At 69.9% G+C, this 22,869-nt stretch overlaps 3 protein-coding genes across 7 annotated transcripts in view; 1 reads left to right on the forward strand and 2 right to left on the reverse strand.

The window, feature by feature from the left end:
• PTDSS2 (phosphatidylserine synthase 2) lies at positions 1-15,918 on the forward strand. Of its 2 annotated transcripts, XM_036436211.2 has the most exons (12): positions 8-345; positions 5,166-5,267; positions 8,417-8,499; positions 12,025-12,092; positions 12,879-13,013; positions 13,243-13,293; positions 13,484-13,597; positions 13,729-13,847; positions 14,162-14,276; positions 14,346-14,491; positions 14,740-14,925; positions 15,008-15,273. In XM_036436211.2, the coding sequence occupies exons 1-12, from the start codon at positions 188-190 to the stop codon at positions 15,162-15,164; spliced, it is 1,434 nt and encodes a 477-aa protein (XP_036292104.1). In that variant the 5' UTR covers positions 8-187; the 3' UTR covers positions 15,165-15,273. The 2 variants fall into 2 exon arrangements, with proteins under 2 accessions (XP_045437010.1, XP_036292104.1); XM_045581054.1 differs by lacking the exon at positions 8,417-8,499 and having other exon boundaries at positions 1-345; positions 15,008-15,918.
• The window catches only part of RNH1 (ribonuclease/angiogenin inhibitor 1), a 13,956-nt gene continuing 3,532 nt past the window's right edge, over positions 12,446-22,869 (reverse strand). Inside the window, exons 3-12 of one of the 4 annotated variants that reach the window (XM_045581056.1) lie at positions 19,997-20,104; positions 18,959-19,126; positions 18,619-18,789; positions 18,140-18,310; positions 17,887-18,057; positions 17,607-17,777; positions 17,262-17,432; positions 16,714-16,884; positions 16,525-16,615; positions 12,446-12,469 (exon numbers count right to left, since the gene is read on the reverse strand). In XM_045581056.1, coding sequence (XP_045437012.1) covers positions 16,528-16,615; positions 16,714-16,884; positions 17,262-17,432; positions 17,607-17,777; positions 17,887-18,057; positions 18,140-18,310; positions 18,619-18,789; positions 18,959-19,126; positions 19,997-20,104 — 1,390 coding nt within the window. In that variant the 3' untranslated portion in view covers positions 12,446-12,469; positions 16,525-16,527. Of the gene's footprint in view, positions 12,470-16,413; positions 16,616-16,713; positions 16,885-17,261; positions 17,433-17,606; positions 17,778-17,886; positions 18,058-18,139; positions 18,311-18,618; positions 18,790-18,958; positions 19,127-19,996; positions 20,105-22,273; positions 22,417-22,869 lie in introns of those variants that run through there. The other 3 variants (XM_045581057.1, XM_045581055.1, XM_036436215.2) reach the window with 3 other exon arrangements.
• Positions 17,540-22,869, reverse strand: part of HRAS (HRas proto-oncogene, GTPase) — a 17,402-nt gene continuing 12,072 nt past the window's right edge. Inside the window, exon 6 of the mRNA XM_045581081.1 lies at positions 17,540-17,566. The gene's annotated coding sequence lies outside the window, so the exon portion shown is untranslated. The remainder of the gene's footprint in view (positions 17,567-22,869) is intronic.

Below are 22,869 nucleotides of genomic sequence, written 5' to 3' on the forward strand. Positions count from 1 at the left end.
GATGCGGACTACACGTCCCACAATGCACCGCCTACCCTTTCCTAGCCGCCCCCGGCCCCCGCTCTCCGGAGACCCCGCCGGCGAGCGCCGCGACCCCTTCCCTTCCCGGCGCTCCGCGCGCGGCGCTCTCGCGGTGACCCGGGGAGCGTGAGGTCAGCGTGCGCCGGAGCGGCTCGGCCGAGGCGCCATGCGGAGGGGCGAGCGCAGGGGCGCCGGGGGGCCGCGGCCGGGGTCCCCGGTCCCCGCGGGCAAGGCCGCGCTGGAGGAGCCGCCGGACGGCGCGCCCGCCGGCCGCCGCAGCACCGAGTCCGAGGTCTACGACGACGGCACCAACACCTTCTTCTGGTGAGGGGGTCCCGGGGCGCGGGGTCCCGGGGCGCGGGGGCGTGGCCACGCGTGGGCTCCGGGGACCGGGCTGGGGCCGGCCCGCGGCCGCCGGGGTCCCAGCGGCTCCCTCCCTCCCCGGAGCCCGGAGGCCGTGGCTCAGCCGCACCCGGACCGGCTTTTCCTGACCTCCCGGCGGGCGTCCGCCTCTGGCCCCGCCGCCGCCGCCGCCCAGGCGCCGGGGTCGGGCCGCCGGGCCGCGGGGGACCGGGGAGGCGGGGGGCCGGGGCGCGGGGGGCCGGGGGCGGCGCTCCGCCGGGGCAGCTCCGCTCCGGCCCGCGCGGCGCACTCGCCGCTGGAGCGGCCGGCGGCCCCGGCGCTCCCTGCCGCTGGCTCTGACCTTGGTCTAACCCTTCACCCCCGCCCCGCTCCCGCGGAGAGCCCGCCATGCGGGGCGCGCCGGTGCCTCTCCGGCCTGTGAGCCCGGGGGTGGCGCTGGGCTCTGCCCCCCAAAGCGGGGCGGCCGGAGGGGCCCCAGGGAACGGCTCCCCGGAGGACCCCGGGGCGGGACACCGGCCGCGCTGCCCCCCAAACCTCAGGGGGCGTGTGCCAGGGGCGGGGCGGGGTCCTGCTGTGTGTGTGGCGCGGGGAGGCCGGTGTGGGGGCGTCTCCTGTGGGGGCCAGCGGCTGTTACCTGTGGGGAGACTACATGCTGGGGGGGCCATGGGAGGGAAGGAGCGTGGGATGGGGTGCCTTGTCCAGGGGGGTGTGGCCCAGAGCTGGGGTCCAGGCTGCTGGGTCCTGCTGGACACGCTGTGTGCGCTCAGGCCTGCCCCGCTGTGGGGGGGAGGGGTGACCCCCGGAGACAGGTTCTGGATCCGCGCTGGGCCCTCCTGGGTGCCGGTGCCGGTGCTGGCAGCTTCTGGCACCAGCCTGGCCTCATGGGCACAGCCCCCCTCGCCGGCACTGAAGCCGAAGCTGAGCCCGCCTGTGCGGAGGGCGACGGGCCAGGAAGGAGGGCTGCGACGGGCAGGCTGGTTTGGGGCCTGCCTTGCGGTGGGGTGGGCGGCCCTGGCTCCCCACGCAGGTGTGAGGCGCGCTGTGCTCTGCCGGGGGAGGGGGGTCGGTCTGTGCGCTGCGTCCGGGCTCCCCCTTGCCTGTGCGGGTCCCGGGCTGCCTGCCCGTCCGTCCCCTCAGAGCTCAGCATTTGGCCTCGGAGTTCCCCTCGCTGACCGTGCTAGGACTTTAAAAACTCCTTTATTCCAGGGTTTTAGTAGAAATTAACTAAAGCTAAAAGCACGCATTTGTGGAAATGACTGTCCCGCCTCACTCAGGACACCGCGGCTCGGAACCTTGCTTTTAAGTTTTCCTCTTCCCAGGAGGCCGGGCTTGGGGGCCCATGATGGTGTGGAGGCCACATATGAGGATTTGGGGTTCTCTGTTACTGCTTAGCAGCCACGGGGCTGGGGCTCCCCCAAACCGAGTCCCTGGGAGGCGGTGTGAGGACCCTGCTGCTTCTGCTCATTGTGGTGCCCGCTCACATCCGAGGCCTGTTGGGGACCATGGAGAGGTGCCAGCGCCGCCCCCTGCAGGTGGCAGGCCGCGGGTATCAGGCTTCCTGACTCCTGGGACGTGGGAGTGCCCGCCGTGGGCCGCACCGAGCGCACCTGTCTCGGTCACTGTGGGGAGGGTTTGCCGGCTTCGCCCGCCTGTGGGAAGGGTGACGCCCAGCTTTTGCCTGTCGGTGTGTGGTCAGCATCACAGCCCCACGCCCCCTGCACGTCCGGGCCTGGCCTCTGCCCCGCCGCCCCTGGCCGAGGCGCTGGGCACGTGTCTGGCCACACCTGTGTTTTCTCGGGCGGGCTGGCAGGCCTGGTGAGTGGTGACTGACTGCCGGGCATTTTCCACTGGCGGGCGGAGCGCCAGCTGTCCTCACGCCCGAAAGTCACAGGGTTTCCAGCTGCTGCGTCCTGTCCGATCACAGGGCCCACCCCTCCCCAGGTGACGCACTAGCCACCAAGCACAGGGTGCACACCTGCCCCGAGGGAGGGGTGCGGGCAGAGCAGGTCTGCCTGCCGTCTCCTCAGCCCCTCCTCATGCCTTCCACGCGAGTGGAAACGGCCGTGAGCGAGGAGGAGCGTTTTCTGTTAACCACGCTCGCAAGGTAACACTGCGCGCTGGGAAGATGAGTGGTGGCTCAGGTCACACAGTGGCCAAGCCCATGCTGAGTCCACATGGAAGGCGCTCAGAGCTGAATGAGGGTGCTTAAGGCTAAGTACCCTGCTGTCAGCACGGAACAGCATCCAGCTGCACTTGGCCTTGGGGTAGCACAGGGGGCGCCCGTGCCTCAGGTCCTGCAGGCTGGCCCTGCCGCCTGGAGGGGCTGCGGGCTGCGGGCGCTGCCGGTCTCCTCCCGGACGCCTGGGCCACGTTTTGCCGAAGACACTTGCCTAGCATTCCACCCTCTGGGCGGGCGGCTGTCAGTCCCATGGCTGGGCCCTGGTGGGCACCTCCTGCGGCCGGTTACTTCGTGGCCGTGTGCGAGGAGGGGAGGAGCACTGTGGCCGCCCCTGAGGCCGGCGAGCACTGGCCGGAGGGTCCCGCTCCCCTCCTCCCAGCCTGGTCTCGGGGCCGTTCTGTGGCCCCCGTCCTGACCTGGTGCCCACAGGCCGTTTCGCACTTTCTGGCGTGTTGTCTCTGTGACCATTCAGTGACGCTGAGTCCGGGGTGCGGTTCCCTGAGCTTTCGCACACGTGGCTCCTGTAACCCTCACAGGAGGCCAGCCGCCGCCCACCTGCAGGCTCTCCCCTCCTCCAGGCCCGCAGCTGGGCCTCCACTCTGCTGAGCGGCACCTGTGGCCGGGGCTCTGCGTTGGGTCCTGCCATCCTGGCATTCCCGGGTTCGAGTGCCGACACGCTCGCACCCAGGGCCCCCTCTTCTGCGTCCCCTTGCTGTCCTGCCTTCTCCGCTGTGTTCCGCTCAGCCACTGTGTTCTTATCTTCTCCTTTAAAAAATAAGTTTTTATTGATTGTTAGGAAGGGAGAGGAAGAGAGAGAGAAACATGGATAAGAGAGACATGCATTGTCTGCCTCCTGCACACCCGCTCCTGGGCATGGAGCCTGCAACCCAGCCTGACCTTTGACCAGAATAGAACCGTTAACCTCCTGGTTCATACACTCAACCACTGAGCCACACTGGCCGGGCACCATGTTCTTATTTTCTGCCTGGTGTTCGGAGTGTTGCTCTAGGGCAGTGGTCGGCAAACTCATTAGTCAACAGAGCCAAATATCAACAGTACGATTGGAATTTCTTTTGAGAGCCGGATTTTTTTAAACTTAAACTTCTTCTAACACCACTTCTCAAAATAGAGTCGCCCAGGCCGTGGTCTTTTGTGGAAGAGCCACACTCAAGGGGCCAAAGAGCCGCATGTGGCTCTAGAGCCGCAGTTTGCCGACCACAGCTCTAGGGCCTCAGTGAAAGCCCTGAGCCCTCCCACTCAGCGGCATCCGGTGAAGGGCCGCCAGCCGGCTCCGCTGGCCGAAGGGCGTCCGGCGCTCTCCCTGGTCCTGAGACGCTGGCTGGTCCTCAGACCAGAGCAGCGCGTCCTGCGGACCCAGAGCAGCTGCCTCCCGCCCGCCGTCCGCTCCTCAGGCCCCGTGAGGCCAGCACTGCGCTAAGATCCCCCTCACCGAGCGACGGCCCTCCCAGCCCCGCCTCTTCACGGCGGTGCCTCCCTCTGCTCGGCGGCCAGTGAAGTGGCCCCGGCCCCGCGCTGGTGTTGCTATGACGGCGTGTGCTTCACGGACGCCCTGGGCTGGGCTGGCCAGTTGCTTGCTGTCTTGGCTTCCTCGCCTGTAAAACAGACATAATGCTCTGATGCTCTCCTTCCTGAGCTGCAGCAAAGACTAAGAATGAAATGTGGCCCTGACCGGTGTGGCTCAGTGGCTAGAGCGTGGGCCTGCAGACTGAGGGGTCCCAGGTTCGATTCCAGTCAAGGGCATGTACCTTGGTTGTGGGCACATCCCCACTAGGAGGTGTGTAGGAGGCAGCTGATTGATGTTTCTCTCCCATTGATGTTTCTAACTCTCTATCCCTCTCTTTTCTTCCTCTCTGTAAGAAGTCAATAAAATATATCTTAAAAAAGAATGCAATGTGGCAAGAAGAAGAGCACACACACAGGAGAAGAGCCGACTTCATGTGCATGCCTGGTGCCCTCTCCCCCGTCCCGGTGGCCGCGGGCGCCTCCGGGGCTCCCCCTCTGCCGGGGCCTGTAGTGGTCCCCGGGGAGCGGGTGTGGGCCGCCTGCCGCGCTCCCCGTGAGAGCCTTCCTTCGGAGGGTGCCCGCTGGCTCCAGGTCCCGTCCTCTCTGCAGGGCCCCGGGCGCTGGGCTGTGACGCCTTCGCAGGGGGCCCCGGCCATGTCTGAGCCGGTGATCTGCCTCTCCCACATCGGCCAAGGGCCAGGCCGGGCCTGGGGTGACCGGGGCCAGAGCCCACGCCTCCCTCAGCACCGCGGAGCTCCTCCGTGCAGGCTCCGTGAGGGTGCACCTGTGGCCCGGGGGTCCCTCACCGCCTCCCTTTCTGCTTCCTGGCTGTGGCCCGGGGGTCCCAGGCGGTCATGGCATGGCCCACAGGCTGGCCCTCGTGCCCGCGCCCCCTGCCTGCGCAGCAGCACCGGCTCAGCCGGTCCTTGGCGTGCAGCCCCCACCGCCCCAGGGGCTGAGTGCTCCTCCCCCGAGTGCAGGCTCCCCCAAGCTCGGGGCCCCCCAGCGAGGGACACTCCGCCTCTCAGAGTCGGGGTGCGTGTTGCCCGTGAGGCCTGACGGCGCTGTTTGGTCCCAGGCGCGCGCACACGCTGACCGTGCTCTTCATCCTCACCTGCGTGCTGGGCTACGTGACGCTGCTGGAGGAGACACCGCAGGACACGGCCTACAACACCAAGAGGTAAGCCGGCCGCTGCCTGCTGGGACGGGGGCGGCCAGCAGGGCTCGGGCACCAGGCGGGTCAGCCACGTTGGCGGGACGGGCTGCAGACTGTGCGGGGAGCCAGCGCTGGCCTTTGTACGTGAGGTCACCACCTGCCGGGAGTGCGGGAGGTGTCAGCGCCGTGAGAGGCCGGGCTCCTGCTGGCTGTGTCCTGCGCCTGCTGTGGGGCAGGGAGCCCCCTGCAGCTGTCCCGCCAGGCTCAGGGCTGTGCTCCCTCACGGCCCCGTCTTGTCCGCACCCATCATGCTGGCTCCACCGAGGGGTTTCTGCCCTCTCCCCCACGCCGTCTCCCGTCAGCGCCGCGGGCCCTGCTGCCCCCCGGCTGCGTGTCCGCCCCGCAGTCCGCACCGCCCCCGGCTCTGCCTCCTGCTGCTGTGCCTCCTGGCCCGGCCCCGGCTGCACTCCAGGCTGCCTGGACAGCGGTCCTGCTGGAGGCGGGAGGGGGCTGTGCTGGGCCCTGTGCCGGCGGCTGGCTCTGTGGCAGGCCCATGGGGAGGACATGGGCCCGTGGGTACAGAGACACGTCTGCCTAGAGGGGATTTCCATGTAGAACTTGGTCTTTTCTGTGAGCTTGGCTAGATTTGTTGACTTTAAAAAAAAAATGAGTAATTTGACCAGAAAAAAGTGGGCTTATTTGGGAACAGCAAAGAATTACAATGAGAACGAGCAAGCAAGCAAGTCTGAGGAGCGAGGAGAGAAGCGCTCTCTGGGGAGGAAGGCCGGTGAGGCGGGGGCCCCCTCCCGGTCCTGGCGCCGTGGCTGGGCCTGGTTCTGTTGGGCTGGCACTGCTGACCTTCCAGAGCAGCGGTTCTCAACCTGTGGTCGCCACCCTTTGCCAGGATCGCCTAGGCCGTGGGAGAACAGACGCTCACGTACGATCATAACAGCACCATTACAGTGAGGAGGCAGCAACGGAAATGACTCTAGGCGGGGGCTCACCACCTCAGGAGGAGCTGGGTTAAAGGGTCGCGGCCTTAGGAAGGTGGAGAACCTTCCCGGGGTCTGTGAGGGCGCCCCCCTCTGGCGAGACTCCGTGTGGAGGGTCCGGCACAGCCGGCAGGGAGGCCGGGCGGGCGTGGCCACTGAAGAAATGAGCAGTTCCGATGTCACAGGGCCTCGCCAGCAGGTGGCAGCACCGGGCCAGGGCTGTGCCCTGCCTGGGCCCTGGGCGGGCAGCTCCCTGCAGGGCTGACACCGCTTCTGTTCAGACCTGACCCTGAGCGCCGTGGGGCATGGTCTTCCTCAGGCTTCCACTCCAGCCGGGTGCCCCCTCTTTGGGGTTCAGCAGGTGCTGTCACTCTGGGGGGGGAGGTTACTTTTCCATGTGAGCCTGGGACCAAACAGCGCCGTCAGGCCTCACGTGCAACACGCACCCCGACTCTGAGAGGCGGGGCGTCCCTCGCTGGGGGGCCCGGAGCTCGGGGTGTAGCTCAGCACACACAGTGCAGGCCACCCCGTCAGCCAGGCCGCTTGCCCGCGGGGCAGCTCCGGGAGGGGGCCGCTCGCCGTGCCCCGCTCCCACCCGGTGGTGTGACGTCACGGCGCCGCTCCCCCCGGCTCGCACGCACATGTCCGCGGCCCGTCTGCCCCTGGCGGCACGGATGTTCACATCGCGGCATTAGTGCACACACGGTCCCCTGAAGGCCAGGAGGACCGGCCCGGACCGCCCAGGATGGCCTGCAGAACATACTGACAAGGGGCCTGCGTCCAAACTGCAGAGAGCTCTCAAAACTCCCCCGGAAGACGCGCAGGTAAAGAGGCGGCCTGGCTGGCGGAGCCGAGGGGTCAGAGGGCTGGCCTGTGCACCGAAGGGTCTGGGGTTCGATTCCCCGTCAGCATGTTCCCGGGTTGCAGGTTCGATCCTCAGCCCCCAGTCGAGTACATGCAGGAGGCAACCAGACCTCGTGTCTCTCTCACCTCAATCAGTGATTCTCTCTCTTCCCTCCCTTCCCCCTCCCCCCTTCCTTCCCTTCCGCTCCCTCTAAAATCAGTGGAAAAAATGTCCTGAGGTGAGGATTAGCGAACAAAGAGACTGGTTATTACCGGGGAAGTACAGTTTCAGGAAAGGCCTGATCTGTGCACAGGAGCATCTGGAGTGGTGACCAGCTCCAGACGAGCTCGACCGAGGCAGCAAAGCCAAGGCCAGGACCCCCTGGGCTCCCCGGGTGCCTGTCCTGTCCGTTGGTGTGAGTTCCTGTCGCCTCCAGGTCCCCAGGCTCTGGCCTCCTGCACCTGCCAGGGAATAATGTTCAGTCTGCTGCAAAGCTGCCGCTTACCAAACTGCTCTGAGTCTTAGCAAACCCAGGAGAAGGTGTTCTTTACGTGGGAAGAACCGCCGTGTTCCCAGCAGGTCCCCTCACCACGCAGGCCCTGGAGGTCTGCTCGCTGGGCCCGCCTTCCGCAGCCTGCGGCCTGGCTGCTGTCGAGGTGATGGGGCGGGCTGATGCCAGGGGGTGTGCAGGCTTCCGGCGCTGAGGGGCTCCGAGAGGCAGGCTGTGCCCCCCTGGAAACCGGGCCCTGCGAGGCCTCGGCCCCCGCAGTGGTGCCGCAGCAGCTCCTGGCCTCCCGTCCCATCGCCTGCTCGGGCACTCCGTGCCACCGTCCTCCTCCCTCCGATCCGGCCGCGGACGGCGGCGGGTGGCAGGCTGGCACTGAGCCTTGGCGTTTCGGACGCGGAGCGGGGCTCAGTGGCCACACGGACAGCGGGCTCTGCGAGCCGCACGCTCGGCTCCGGCAGCGGTTTCACTGTCTCCCGGGGACCGGGAGGAGGCCTGTCGCTGACCGACAGGAAGCCGGGGTCACGCTGTCGCAGGAAGCTGCTGAAAAGCCCTGCGGCCGCTCTTACCGTGGGGTCACACAGAATCTCCCGAGAATTCTCTCCTGAACTCCCAGCCTTCTCTCTCCCTTCTACTAGAGGCCCGGTGCGTGAAAGTCACGCTGAGGGCCGGGCACGGCGTCCAAAAGGGGGAGCCGTGCGGCCCGAGCAGGGCCCTCCGCGGTGCCCAGGCCCGGCTTCCGGCACTGCCCCCGGGGCTGTCACTGGCGGGCCGTCCCGCCCGGAGAAGCCGCGCTCACGCACACTGAGGGCTGTTTGTTCTTCGTTCGCAGAGGTATTGTGGCCAGTATTTTGGTTTTCTTATGTTTTGGAGTCACACAAGCTAAAGACGGGCCATTTTCCAGACCTCATCCAGGTAACTCGCCATTCGTGTTGTGTGTGTGCCCGCCCGCACGATTCTGCTCTGCGTGGCTGCTCTGTCTGTGCTGCTGTGCGTGCCCTGCCCGCCCGCCCCCACCCCACACCCCCGCTGTGGCATCGGAGGAGGGTGAAGGGTGCTCCTGTTCTTCCAGCCCCCCCCCCCCCCCCCCCGCTCTGCCCGCCCCCGGCGCCTGCAGGGAGGGCAGCCGTGCCTTGGGCGAGAGGCGTCGGCCTGCACGGAGGCGCTGTCTGCGCACGTGGTCGGTCCCGCCCGAAGCTGGGGAGTCCTGATGGCCCAGCCCCGCCCGTCCGCCTGGGAGGCTCCGGCTCCCTGGGCACTGACGTTTCCTTCCCTCTCAGCAGGGCGTGTATTTACTGTGGAAAACTTGGAAAATGCAAAACTATTTTTAAGTGAAAATACACTCACCAGCTGACACTGCAGAGCCGTGATGTGTAGACGTCTGTATGGACGTTGTTTCACACATTGGAGGCGTGAGATGGCCTCACGTCACCCACTTCCACACAGCTGACACGGTGTCTCCTTCTGTGTTCGACAGCTGGGCCCGTCCGTCCTCCCTCCCCCCCCCCCCTTCCTCCTTCCCCCCTTCCCCCCCCCTCCCTCTCCCCCCTCCCCCCTCCCTCTCCCCCTTCCCCCCTCCTCCCCTCCCCACAGGACACTTTTCCCATTGACTTTTTTAGAGGGAGGGGAGCGGGAGGGGGGGGAGAGTGACATAAGAGGCACGTTGATGGGCTGCCTCCTGGGGACGAGCCTGCACCCGAGGAACTGGCCCTTGGCCGGGAATCAAACCGAGAACCTTTGGTCCTTGGGCCGACGCTCTGACCGCTGAGCACGGGCCAGGGTGGCGGCTGGACTCGGCCGCTTGCTCAGCCGCACGGGAATGTGCCCCGTGGACCGGTTCCCGTGAGGCTCCCGTCCCAGAGCCGCAGGGAGCTCCCCGCCCCCGTGCGCACACCTGGGCTCGCCATCGGAGCCCGGGAGCCCGACTGCCACGGGCCCTCGGCCGTGTGGGAGGCTAGTGGGCACCGTGCTTCTGAGCCCCAGGAGGCCCAGCCACGAGGGCTCGGGGCTGGAGGGGCCCCCTGGGCTGCAGGGCCTGCCCCAGGTCTGACTCGCTCCGGCCTCTGCCTCCGGCCGGGAGCCGCTGCGGGCAGTTGGGCCATGTGAGAGGGAGAGGCTGGCGTGGAGCTCGGCCTAAGCTGGTCCGTGCCCAAGTCCCCGCGCACCCTCACGGCATGGGCACAGGCACCGGCACGGGTGAGGGGCAGCTGCCGCCCTGGCCGGTGCGCCTGCAGCAGCCCTGGCTCAGCCAGCTCTGCCCGCCTCTCCCGGCCGCTCTGCCCGCCTCTCCCGGCCGCTCTGCCCGCCTCTCCCGGCCGCTCTGCCCGCCTCTCCCGGCCGCTCTGCCCGCCTCTCCCGGCCGCTCTGCCTGCCTCTCCCGGCTCTGCACTCCTCTCCCAGCCACTCTGCCCGCCTCTCCCGGCCGCTCTGCCCGCCTCTCCCGGCCGCTCTGCCTGCCTCTCCCGGCCGCTCTGCCCGCCTCTCCCGGCCGCTCTGCCCGCCTCTCCCGGCCGCTCTGCCTGCCTCTCCCGGCTCTGCCCGCCTCTCCCGGCCGCTCTGCCCTCCTCTCCCGGCCGCTCTGCCCTCCTCTCCCGGCCGCTCTGCCCTCCTCTCCCGGCCGCTCTGCCCGCCTCTCCCGGCCGCTCTGCCCGCCTCTCCCGGCCGCTCTGCCCGCCTCTCCCGGCCGCTCTGCCCGCCTCTCCCGGCCGCTCTGCCCGCCTCTCCCGGCCGCTCTGCCCGCCTCTCCCGGCCGCTCTGCCCTCCTCTCCCGGCCGCTCTGCCCGCCTCTCCCGGGCGGCCCTGCCCGCCTCTCCCGGCTGCTCTGCCCTCCTCTCCCGGCCGCTCTGCCTGCCTCTCCCGGGCGGCTCTGCCCTCCTCTCCCGGCCGCTCTGCCCGCCTCTCCCGGCCGCTCTGCCCGCTTCTCCCGGGCGGCCCTGCCCGCCTCTCCCGGCCGCTGGCCCGCAGACTCCCGGTCCTGGCCTGGGGCTGGCTGAGTGGAGCTGCCCGGCCCCTTTGCCCAGGGCTGAGCCAGTGGTTGGCACGGCTCCCCCGAGGCGAATGCCCGGCCTGCGTGGCACCGGGGAGGGCACGGGGGCTCTGGCCCACAGAGCAGGGTTGTGGGCGTCACTGGGAGGAGGCTCTGGGTTTCTCTCTGGAAACCTGGCTTCCCGCAGAAGGCACTTCCCTTCCTGCCTCTCCCTCCGGCGGCCGGGCCGGGCAGATCCAACGTTCGGAGCTGGAGCCCAGCCTCCTGGTGGTGGAAATGGGGGGGGCACCCAGGTGACAGTGAGGGGGCCACCCGCTGTGCTGGCAGGCGGGGTCTGGGTGCACACAGCAGGGGGGAAGGAATGCCTTCAGGCTTGGTGGGGCCCATGGGGAGCGATGTGTGGGGCGCCTGTAGGCGGGAGGCCCCAATTCTTGGGGTGAGGGCGGCCCCGGGATTTCACCATCAGCCCAGTGTCCGCTATCACAGCCCTGGACCAGGGAGAACTTTCCGAGCTTTTGCCGCTGAGCGCAAGGAGGACCCCCCTGCTCTGCCCAGGCCCAGGCTCAGCCGACGCCCTAGGCCAGGGGTCGGCAAACTCATTAGCCCGCAGAGCCAATGTCAACAGCACAACGATTGAAATTGCTTTTGAGAGCCAAATTTTTTATTTTTTAAAAAATATATATTTTATTGATTTTTACAGAGAGGAAAGGAGAGGGATAGAGAGTTAGAAACATTGATGAGAGAGAATCATTGATCAGCTGCTGCTTGCACACCCCCTACTGGGGATGTGCCCGCAAGCCAGGTACATGCCCTTGACTGGAATCGAACCCGGGACCTTTCAGTCCGCAGACCGACGCTCTATCCACTGAGCCAAACCGGTTTTGGCTTGAGAGCCAAATTTTTAAAACTTAACCTATGTAGGTAGGTGCATTGTTATTAACTTCATCAGGGGCCAAAGAGCCGCAGTTTGCCGTCCACTGCTCTGACTGCTTTCTGTGGGCCGAAGGTCTTCACACGGGGTGGGGGTTTACAGCTGTGACACCAACACGTGGGACAGGAAGCACAGGCAGGCATCTAGGGGGAGCCGGCCCGGCTCACCCCGCAGCCCCCGGGGCACGGCGCCCAACACACAGAGCTCACTGCACCTGGCACCTCCCCGTCCCCCGTCCGCCCCACCTCCATCCCAGCCTCACGGGCACGCTGCACGGCCGGCCAGCCCCTGCTGGCCCCGAGTCCGAGAAGCTGTGAGTGCCCCTCCGGGCCGGGGACACACACACACACCGCACACCAGTCTGTCCGTGTGTGCTGCAGAGAAGACGGGACGGGGGAGGGAGGGAGGAGAACCTTGGCCGAGAAGCGTGCTCCTCTGAGTGGGCCTCGCCCTGAGGGGCCTGTGGACTGAGGGCGGACAGACGGGTGCAGACCGGCCGCCCTGACGCTGTGCTCCCTCGCAGCGTACTGGCGGTTCTGGCTGTGTGTCAGCGTGGTCTACGAGCTGTTCCTCATCTTCATCCTCTTCCAGGTGGGCGCCCGGCACGGGCCTGGGGTTTGCCCGCGCCCTCGGTGTCAGCAGAGTGGCTGAGGGGTTGGGGGGCTCCACTCAGGGCAGCGGGCTCGGCGGGGCAGGAGGGCTCGGCGGGGCAGGGGGAGGGCTCGGCGGGGCAGGGGGGCTCGGCGGGGCAGGGGGAGGGCTCGGCGGGGCAGGAGGGCTCGGCGGGGCAGGAGGGCTCGGCGGGGCAGGGGGAGGGCTCGGCGGGGCAGGGGGAGGGCTCGGCGGGCAGGGGGGCTCGGCGGGGCAGGGGGAGGGCTCGGGGGGGCAGGGGGGCTCGGCGGGCAGGAGGGCGGGGCAGGAGGGCTCGGGCGGGCAGGAGGGCTCGGCGGGGCAGGGGGAGGGCTCGGCGGGGCAGGAGGGCTAGGAGGGCGGGGCGGCGGGGCTCGGCGTGGGGCAGACACAGTCCGGGTGCCGCCTGTCACGCAGGCGCTGGGTGCTCCTTGGGGAGGGTGTGGGCCCGGTCTGTGAGGAGCCCAGGCTGTGCTGATGTTGGCGTCTGCGAGAGGTGGGGCTTCCCTGCGCTGTGTGACCTGGGGAGGCAGTGAGACCAGCGATCGGAGACCCCGTGCCAGGCCACCCATCCCTCCCTCGGGCGCCCTGGGACCCACGGGGCGCTGTCCGTGGGGCGGCGGTCACCTGGGGCTGGGCCTCCCCAGTCTGTCAGCCCGGGTGGGGGCGGCGTGTGGTTGATGGCAGTGTCTGCGGGGCCGGGGGCTGCCGGGCGGGCGCCGGCCATCACACGGCCCTGGCTTGCAGACGGTGCAGGACGGCCGCCAGTTCCTGAAGTACGTGGATCCCAGGCTGGGGGTCCCGCTGCCGGAGCGGGACTACGGGGGGAACTGCCTCATCTACGACGCAGACAACGAGACGGACCCCTTCCACAACGTCTGGGTAAGGATGGCGGGCGGCCAGCGTGCGCGGAGCCGTCCCTGGAGCTGCTGTCAGCATGGGGGGGCGGTCCCGCTGGAGGGCACCGTGTCCTCGGGGTGAGGCTGAGGATGCCTCAGCGCATGTGTGCGCGGCCCCGGGTGGTCCCTGGGCCTGGCAGGCGCGGTGCGGGGCCCGGCCCGCCGGCGGGGGCTGCACAGGGTGGGGTGTAAGGCCTGCGTCTCGCCCACAGGACAAGCTGGACGGCTTTGTGCCCGCACACTTCATTGGCTGGTACCTGAAGGTGAGGAGCCCATGGCTGCTGGCGTGGCGTCCGCCACCCGCCCCCTGGCCTGGCCTTTGCCGGTGATGTCCGTGCATGTGGTGTGGGGGGTGGGAACCATGGAGAGGCCCGGCCCCGCCTGTGCCTGCCCCCCCTCCCGCCCCCGTGGGCGGCTCCGGGAGGGGCAGACACCGGCATGCCCCGGCCGCAGACCCTGATGATCCGCGACTGGTGGACGTGCACGATCGTGAGCGTCATGTTCGAGTTCCTGGAGTACAGCCTGGAGCACCAGCTGCCCAACTTCAGCGAGTGCTGGTGGGACCACGTAGGTGCCTGCCGGGGCCCTGCCCGGCCCGGCCCGGCCTCGTGTCCGCGCCAGGCCCGCCCGCCCGGAGGGGGAGGGGAGAGGGAGGGGAGGCCACGGAGCTGCAGGGCCCACGCTGCCTCCGCCTCCAGTGGATCATGGACGTGCTGCTCTGCAACGGGCTGGGCATCTACTGCGGCATGAAGACCCTCAAGTGGCTGTCCCTCAAGACGTACAAGTGGCAGGGCCTCTGGAACATTCCGACCTACAAGTACGTCCGCCGAGGGGGTGCTGCGGGGCCCTGTGCCATCCACGCGTCGGAAGGGGCGGGCGAGGGTTTCGCCTCCTGTCCTCGCCCCCTGGGCTTTGTCCCGGGCTGTCCTCCCAGCGCAGGCGGCAGCCGTGCTGTCCGGCCCGCGGCGCAGGCTCTGCCGTTTCCTTTCGTTTTGAATCTAAAAGAAAGAAGCCTCAGGAAAAGGCCTGCGAGGCCAGGCGGGGAGGGGGTCTCCGCTCCTGTCCGTCACAGGTGCTGGGGGCGGGGCCCGGACTAGGAACCTGCTGAGCCCCCAACCCCCTCTGCTCCAGGGGCAAGATGAAGAGGATCGCGTTCCAGTTCACGCCCTACAGCTGGGTCCGCTTCGAGTGGAAGCCCGCCTCCAGCCTGCGCCGCTGGCTGGCCGTGTGCGGCATCATCCTGGTGGTAAGGCCGGCCGCCGCCCGCGCCCAGCCCGCGGGGCGGGGGCCGGCGCCCACACCCCCTGTCCCCCAGTTCTTGTTGGCAGAGCTCAACACCTTCTACCTGAAGTTCGTGCTGTGGCTGCCCCCGGAGCACTCGCTGGTCCTGCTGCGGCTGGTCTTCTTCGTGAACGTGGGCGGCGTGGCCATGCGGGAGATCTACGACTTCATGGACGACCCGTGAGCCGCGGGCGGGGGCGGGGGCGGGCGGGGCGCCAGGGCGCGGGCCTCAGCGTGTGCTCCCGCAGGAAGCCGCACAAGAAGCTGGGCCAGCAGGGGCAGGCGGGGGCGGGCGGGGCGCCAGGGCGCGGGCCTCAGCGTGTGCTCCCGCAGGAAGCCGCACAAGAAGCTGGGCCAGCAGGGGCGGGCGGGGGCGGGCGGGGGCGGGCGGGGCGCCAGGGCGCGGGCCTCAGCGTGTGCTCCCGCAGGAAGCCGCACAAGAAGCTGGGCCAGCAGGCCTGGCTGGTGGCCGCCATCACGGCCACGGAGCTGCTCATCGTGGTCAAGTACGACCCGCAGACGCTCACGCTGTCGCTGCCCTTCTACATCGCCCAGTGCTGGACGCTCGGCTCCGTGCTCGTGCTCACCTGGACCGCGTGGCGCTTCTTCCTGCGGTGAGGCCCGTCCGGGCGGGGGTGGGGGGGCGTGCGGCTGTCCGCCCGCTCAGCCGGCTGACCCGCCCCGCCCCGCCCCCAGGGACATCACCCTGCGCTACAAGGAGACCCGGCGGCAGAAGCAGCAGAGCAGCGGCGACCAGGGCAGCACTGCCCACGGGGACAGGCACCGGTCTGGGCGGGACAGCCCCCCGGCGCCCCTGGAGGCGGAGAGGGAGGAGGCACCAGCACTGAACTGACTGCCCGGCCCGCCAGGACACAGGCTGTCCCCTCCTCCCGGATTCCGGCAGGAGCCTCCGGAGCAGCCCGAGGAGGCCCCGCCCCATGGGACTGGTGTGCGTGCGGCGTGCGTGCCCGTGTGCGCGCCCTGGGCTGCTCATCGGACAGTATGGCGGGGCGCGCCCTGGACAGTGGTCCCTTCTTGTCTGCCCACAGGCCTCTGGGCCACCCCGAGCCCTGGCGCCTAGCGGGCCGGGCCTGGTCCCCGCCAGCCCCCCCGCCCGCGCGCTCCCGAGATGGCCGAGACGGGCAGGTCCGAGCCGCAGCCCTGAGCCGTGTCCCGGAGCGGAGGGCAGGAGGGCAGGGGGCTGTGCCCTCTGGAAGGGGTCCTGGGTCCCTGGCCCAAGTTGGTCACCTCCACGAGCAGACAGAACAAATAAATGGCGAAGGTCTGAAGCTTGTGTCCTCACTGACCCCTCGCCCAGAGGGGCAGGGCTGCCCGCCTGGGCACAGGGGTCACCCGCTCTGCCGCGATGTGCCCCTGGCGGGGCCTACAGGGGGTCAGGCCCGGGAGCTGGTTCGGGAGGCGGTAGATGATTTCGAGTCCCGCCTGCTGGGGAGAGCAGTGTCCTTAGCTGTTGGACTGTCTGCTCCTTCCGGGAGTTTCAGACCGAGGTGACGAACGAGAAGGCTGTGGAGTGCCGTGGCCCAGCCACCCCTCCCCGAACCTGTCCCAGCAAGCGGCCACGGGCTGCCCCACGAGAGGAGTGTCGGGTGGGCTGGCTCTGCTCGTCCTGAGCGAGACCACTCAGTGCGCGTCCCTGAGGGGCAATGCTGCTCGCCACGATCACGCCTCGTCCCAGCCTCCCTCCTCGCTGTGCCGTCCCCGTGGTGGTGGCCGAGCCCCCCATGCCTGCCTGGGCCTCTGGGCAGCCCCGGGCTCTCCTGTACCAACTGCAGGTCCCGGCTCAGGGCTGCGGCCAGAGTGCTCCTGACTGCCCGTTAGGGCAGGCACCCTTGCTGGCCGGCGAGGCCCGCCAGGCAGTGAGGGGCGTGAGGAGGGCCCGGCCGAGGCAGAGAGCACTCTGTGCCCGTGGGCAGACCCTGCTGTTCTCAGCCCTGAGGAAGGCTGCGGGAGCAGGCCTGGGGCCCACCGGCCAGCTGCAGACGCGCACTGTTTTGGCTGCCACGATGGGTGGGCTCTGGGCGGCAAGGCCGCGCTCATGACAGCATCACCTGCAACCAGAAGCTCGGACGCACAGGAAGGACAGGCCATTCTACTCAAAACGCTTTAATAGTCAGTCCTGGACGCGCACAGAGCTGGTCTGCGCGTTTCTCTTCGGCGGAGCTAAGGCACGAGGTGGCTGGCCGGCCTGGGCAGGCTCAGCAGATGATCTGCAGGCCGGGCTTCTTCTCCTCCACGGCCCGAAGCTGGTCTTCCGTCTCCTCCCTCCAGTAGATGTCATACAGGCTGTGGGGCAGGGAGCGTGTGGGCCAGGCAGGCCGAGGCGCCCCACCGCGTCCTCCCCGGGTGGCCGGGCAGCACCCTGACCCCGTCCGCGCACTTACACCAGCTTCTCCAGCGGGCAGCTGGGCTGCTGGGCGCTCTCCGCCAGCTTCATGACGCCCACCTCGCTCATGCAGTTGTTGCTCAGGTCCAGATCGATCAGGCTGTGGTTGGCCAGCAGGAGGGCGGCCAGGCTGGTGCAGCCCTGGTCCGTCACCTCGCAGTCCCCCACCCTGGGCGGACAGGAGGGTGGAGGTCAGGACGGAGGCATGCCCGAAGGTGCCACCGACTGGCTGCGTGGCCTGGGCCTGTGCCGCCGCCGCCGCCACGCGAGCTACGGGCGTGCACACGCCGCCACGCCCAGCGGCCCTGAAACGGAGCCGGCCCCAGGGAAGCACAAGCTGGACACAGCCAGGACGATGGGGGACGAACAGGAGGAGAGAGGCCGAAGGGAAAGCGGAGGCAAAGCCAAGGGCGGGCCCGTCGGAAGCAAGCAGGCCCCCAAGGCCTGACGCTGTGAGCACCCCGAGCCCGGACAGGACCGGGCCGTCGGGCCGCCTGGCGCGCTGGGTGTGCCCCCCACACACACACACACAGCACGCTCACTCACGAGAGAACCCGCAGGGTGGTGCCCGGCTGGCTCAGGCCCTGGCACAGCTCCTCCATGCCCGCATCACCCAGGTTGTTGCTGCTCATCTGCAGCTCCTGGAGGCTCCGGTTCTGGGCCAGCATCGCGCTGACGTGCTGGCAGCAGGCGGCCGTGAGGCTGCAGGACTTTATCCTGGGACACGGAGGATGATGCACCCAGGCCCTCCGGCACCCGGGGTTCCCCCTCCCCCCTCCCCCAGAGAATCACCTCCATGGCCCTCAGCCCCCAGCAGGGTCCCCACCAGGCCACCCCTCCTCCGGGCCCCTCGGCTGTCCTCCCTCCAGGCCCGCCCCAGGCGGCGCTCACCACAGGGACTCCAGCCGGCAGCTGGGATCCCGCAGGCTCTCGCACAGCAGCCGCGCGCCCTCGTCGCCCACCGCGTTGCCGGCCACGCTGAGCTCCCGGAGGCTCTCCTTGGCTCCGAGCACCCGGCACAGGTCCTTGCAGGCACTGGCCGTGAAGTCGCACTCCCAGAGCCTGCAGGGAGGGGACCATCACAGCAGGGCCACCGGGGGGCACTCCCGCCCACAGCGGACACGCCTGTGCAGAGCTGCCCTGACCCGGCCCTCTGCCGGCCCTCACTCACCACAGGGTCTTGAGCCTGGAGCCGGGGCTCAGCAGCCCGGGGCACAGCGCCGCGATGCCCGCGTCCCCCAGCTTGTTGTTGCCCAGCTGCAGCTCGCTCAGCGAGGGCTTGGCGGCCACGATGGCGCTCAGGTCCGCACAGTTGGCCGCGGTGAGGCCGCAGCTCTCCAGCCTGGGGCACAGGAGGCGCTGTGGCCGCTGCGGACTCGGCCGCCCCTGCCCGCTCCCGCTCCCCGCCCCAGCCCGGCGCTCACCGGAGTGACTCCAGCGGGCAGGTGGAGTCAGCCAGGCCCCGGCACAGCATCCGGGCCCCGGCCTCGCCGATGTCGTTGTTGCTCACCCCCAGGTCCTTCAGCTCCGGCTTGGCCCTGACCAGGGCGGCCAGGGCCTCGCAGCTGTCGGCCGTCAGGTTGCTGTACTCCAGCCTGGGGACGGCGGGCGGTCAGCCCTCCCCCAGGAACGTCCCCTCCCTCCTGGAGACCACCCACCGGCACAGGCACCCACGCTCAGGAGACAGAGCAAGACGCCCAGCCCCCCTCCCCGCATGGCTGAGCCCACCTGCGGGCTCACAGGGCCACGCCGCCCGCCACACAGGCACGTGCGGGGCCACGGCCAGCCGCCCCGCCTGTGAGGTCACAGCCCCACAGCCCCTCCTCCGACCCCCTGCACCAACGTGGGCGGAGCAGAGTGGCCCGGGCAGGGAGCGGGCACCGGGGCCGGCGGGCACACTCACTGCAGCTTCTCGATGTGGCACTGGGGGTCCATGAGCCCCTCGCAGAGCAGCCTCAGGCCCGCGTCCTGCAGCTGGTTGTAGCTGAGGTCCAGCTCGCGGAGGGCGGGCAGGGAGCGCAGCACACCGGACAGGGGGCCGCAGCCGGCCTCCGTCAAGTTGCAGTTCTGGAGGCTGTGGGAGCGCATGTCCATCACAGGGAGGCCACGCCCATCCCGGGCTGGGCGGCCAGGCTGGCCAGGGCGCAAGTCCCAGGCCCAGGGCAGGAGGGGGAGCGTGGAGGGGGGAGAGGCCTGGGGCACAGTGCACCGGCCCCAGGGCGGGCGCTGGGCCCCGCGCTCACCTGAGCTTCTGGACCTTGCAGGCGGGCTGCAGGCCCTGCAGCACCAGGTGCGTGCCCGTGTCACCCAGCTCGTTGGAGGACAGGCTGAGCTCGGTGAGGGCAGCGTTGTCCCGGAGCGCGGCGCTCACGTCCTTGCAGCGCCCCCCGGTGACGCCACAGTCAACCAGCCTGCGGGCGGGACAGCGGTGGTCGGAATAAGGGAGCCGCCCTGGGCGTTTTAAATGGAACGGGAAGAGGGGGCGGTCGTCTCAGGACATGGGGGTGGAGGGCATGGCCCGCACGGATGTGTCGGTGCCGTGGCTGGTGGGCGTGGCCAGCCGCTCTCAGCTACCAGGGAGGAGCGCCCGGAGGGCGCCGAGGGCGGGGTCTGGGGGCACCGACAATGACCTGAAGGCCGAGCGGCGAGGCCGCTGTGACACCGGGCACAGTCCCCGGGGGGTGCCCATGTCCCGAGGCGACTGCGCGAAGCAGGTCGTGAGCGGTGCCCGCCCACTGCCCCGCTGCTCATCGGTGACCACGGCAGCAACAGCGGCTCCGAGGACCGAGCTGACACCCCGAGCGGGCGGCAGGACCGGCCCCTCGTCCCGGTGTACTGCTGCCGAGGCCCCCCGGGGCCCTCTCCGGGCGGAGGGCCGGGGGAAAGCCGCGACGAGGGAGTCAGGCAGCTGTGCTGGCTCCGCACCTGACCGGAGCCCCGGGCGCTGGGCACTGACTGCAGGGGAGGCGGGGCCAAGGGCAAAGGGCACCCAGAGCCCTCTTCCTAACCCATTTAAACGGGTTAAAGAGACACCAGCAGGCACCTGCCCTCTGTGAGGCCCAAGGAGCTGCTGGGCTCAGAGCCCCCGTGCCGCCAGCCGAGTGCCGCCCCGGAGGAAGGGGCCGAGGCAGAGACCCGCCAGCGGCTCTGAGCCTCCCGCCGGTCCCACCGGCTCCAGCCAGGAATGGGTTTATGTTGTTAAATGTTTGGGGGAAATTACAAAAACATTCCAGCTGCGTGGGAATCAGCTTACGCCCGCCCGCCCGCCCCGGCCGGCCTACCTGACCACCGGGGCCTGGCGCATGAGCGGCAGGAGCTCGGCCCACCGGGCGTCGCCCAGCTGCTGGTAGTGGAGGTCCAGGAGACTCATGGTGAGAGGCGAGTGTGCTCTGGTGGAAGCAGAGGGGGGGCATGGCGACCAGACATGGAGGAGAGCAGAGGGAGGCTGCACCCACTGCCCCCCTGGCACAGGCCCCAGTGGCCAGAGTCGGGGACACCTCCGGCCTGGGAGAGGGTGGGGCATGGGCTCGCCACCTCTCATGTGCCCCGGCCAGGGCAAAGACCGGTAAGGAGGGTGGCCCGTGGGCCTGGACACAGAGGGGACCCCAGTGGGGGACAGGGATGGGGCACCGGACTGGCCGTCTGGCGGCCGCTCAGTGAGGGGAGGCCACAGGCCCTGAAACCGCCTGGACACGCTGCGGCCTGGACACGCCTGCGGCCTGGACACGCCTGCGGCCTGGACGCGCTGAGGCCTGGACACGCCGCGGCCTGGACACGCCTGAGGCCTGGACACGCCTGAGGCCTGGACACGCCGCGGCCTGGACACGCTGCGGCCTGGACACGCCTGAGGCCTGGACACGCCTGAGGCCTGGACACGCCTGAGGCCTGGACACGCTGCGGCCTGGACACGCTGCGGCCTGGACACGCCTGAGGCCTGGACACGCCTGAGGCCTGGACACGCTGCGGCCTGGACACGCCTGAGGCCTGGACACGCCGCGGCCTGGACACGCCTGCGGCCTGGACACGCCTGAGGCCTGGACACGCTGCGGCCTGGACCCCTGCGGCCTGGACCCCTGCGGCCTGGACACGCCGCGGCCTGGACACGCCTGAGGCCTGGACACGCCTGAGGCCTGGACACGCTGCGGCCTGGACACGCCGCGGCCTGGACACGCCTGAGGCCTGGACACGCCACGGCCTGGACACGCTGCGGCCTGGACCCCTGCGGCCTGGACACGCCTGAGGCCTGGACACGCTGCGGCCTGGACACGCTGAGGCCTGGACACGCCTGAGGCCTGGACCCCTGCGGCCTGGACACGCCTGAGGCCTGGACACGCTGCGGCCTGGACACGCTGCAGCCTGGACACGCCTGAGGCCTGGCTGAGGTGGGCAGGGCCGTGCCTGGGGCGGGCGGGGAGGCTGGTTCACTCCAGAGTGATGGAAGCCGGGGAAGTGATGTGATGGACCTGCCCGTTAGAACGCCCGCCGGCAGGATGACTCAGCGCCTGCCAGGTTCCCCCAGCCCCGGGCTTCCTGAGAACTCTGCCTCCCCCGAACCCCCCGCCCCCCCAGCCCCCCTTCCTGAGAACTCTGCCTCACCCGAACCCCCCGCCCCCCCGCCCCCCTTCCTGAGAACTCTGCCTCCCCCGAACCCCCCCCAGCCCCCCCAGCCCCCCTTCCTGAGAACTCTGCCTCCCCCGAACCCCCCCAGCCCCCCACTCCTGAGACGCCCCCGCTGGCCTGTGCACGGGGCCTGGCACGGCCCGGCCTGCTGAGGGGCTGCCCCTCCCGTCGCGGCTGGATCGGGGCCCAGCCGGGGGCAGGCAGCCAGGAGTGACACCAGTGCCGGGCCTGATGGGACTGGGTCGAGGCCGGCGGGGGCGGTGTCACCAGCGCAGTCACACCAGGAGCCGGGTCTGCCACGGCCCAGAGCACGTGAGCCGAGGGCACCCACCCACCCTGGGAGCCAGGGTGCGGTCAGACACTGACTCAGAGCCGCCCTCACCCCTGCGGGAGGCAGGGAGGCCAGGGCACCCATGCTGACCCCTCCCGGCCTAGGGGACCCCGACCCCCACTGCTCTCCCAGACGCACCCCCTCCAGGAAGCCAGCCAGACACGGGGCTCCACCCACCCACAGGGTCTGACACCCATCGGGAGCCCCACCCCGGGGCTCACGGGACACGGGGCATCCCTGAACCCCAAGAAGACGTGCGACATCCCCCAGGAGACGCCCAGGCAGGACCCCTAACCCGGCCCCGCTGGCCGCCCGAGAGCCAGGACCAGAGCCGGCCGGCCGGGACGAGCGCCATCTGGTCCCAGCGCGCAGCAGGCCGCAGAGGGCGGCGCCCGGGCCTGATCCAGGGACGGGGGTGAGGGTGGGGGCCGGGCCCGGGAGCCGGCGCCGGGGCCGGGGCCTGGGCCTCCTGCCCGGTCCTCACGCGTGGCCCAGCGTAGGGCTGCGTGTCCCGCCCGCCCCGCGCTTTCTGGGCCACGGGAACCGCCCGCTCCGCCGGCCGGGAACCCCACCCCGGCCTCGCCTGGTCCCCGGACCCCGGCCTCACCTGGTCCGCGACCGCTCAGACTCACAGCTGCTTCCGGCCGGCCGGGAGGGAGGCAGGCGGGGCGGGGCCTGAGCGGGCCGGGGCCTCGCCAGCTCATCCCCGCTCTCCCCGCCTCCCGCCTCCCGCATCCCGCCTCCCGCCCGGCCCGGCCCGGCCCGGCCCGGCCTGGCCTTCGGGCTCCGTCTGCGGAGCGGGGCCTGGGCCCCCCACCTCCGGCCGGGGCGCAGGGAGGGCGGGCTGGGCCCGGAGCCCCTGCCGGCCCCCCCTCTCCCAGGCCCTGGTTCCCCGGAGCCCAGACCGAACACCGGAGCCCGGGCTGCGGGCACCGGCGGAGGGGGGACCGGGTACCCCGTCCGCGGCCACGTGTTCGCTCCTCTGGGCCGCGGTGATGCCCGGCGGGAACCGCCCGCAGGTCCCCAGGACACGGGCCATTCACAGCGTGGCCCAGGGCAGCCCGGGGAGGCCTAGCCCACCAAATGGAGCTGCAGCCAAAGGCAGGGCTGGTGGGCAGTCACCTCCCAGGCCGGCGAGGTCACTGACCAGGTCAGCCTTCACCTGAACTGAGCCCACCTGCCTTTTGGCCTCTGGGATAAAGT

Source organism: Pipistrellus kuhlii, unplaced genomic scaffold, assembly GCF_014108245.1.
Source record: "Pipistrellus kuhlii isolate mPipKuh1 unplaced genomic scaffold, mPipKuh1.p scaffold_m20_p_132, whole genome shotgun sequence".
NCBI classification, from domain to species: domain Eukaryota; kingdom Metazoa; phylum Chordata; class Mammalia; order Chiroptera; family Vespertilionidae; genus Pipistrellus; species Pipistrellus kuhlii.

Excerpts from the sequence above, each read along its gene's own strand:
- PTDSS2 (XM_045581054.1), top strand. The coding sequence starts at position 188 with ATGCGGAGGGGCGAGCGCAGGGGCGCCGGGGGGCCGCGGCCGGGGTCC. Across the intron at positions 5,268-12,024 it reads ACGGCCTACAACACCAAGAG|CGTACTGGCGGTTCTGGCTG; the intron begins GTAAGCCGGCCG and ends GCTCCCTCGCAG. Across the intron at positions 14,492-14,739 it reads TACGACTTCATGGACGACCC|GAAGCCGCACAAGAAGCTGG; the intron begins GTGAGCCGCGGG and ends GTGCTCCCGCAG.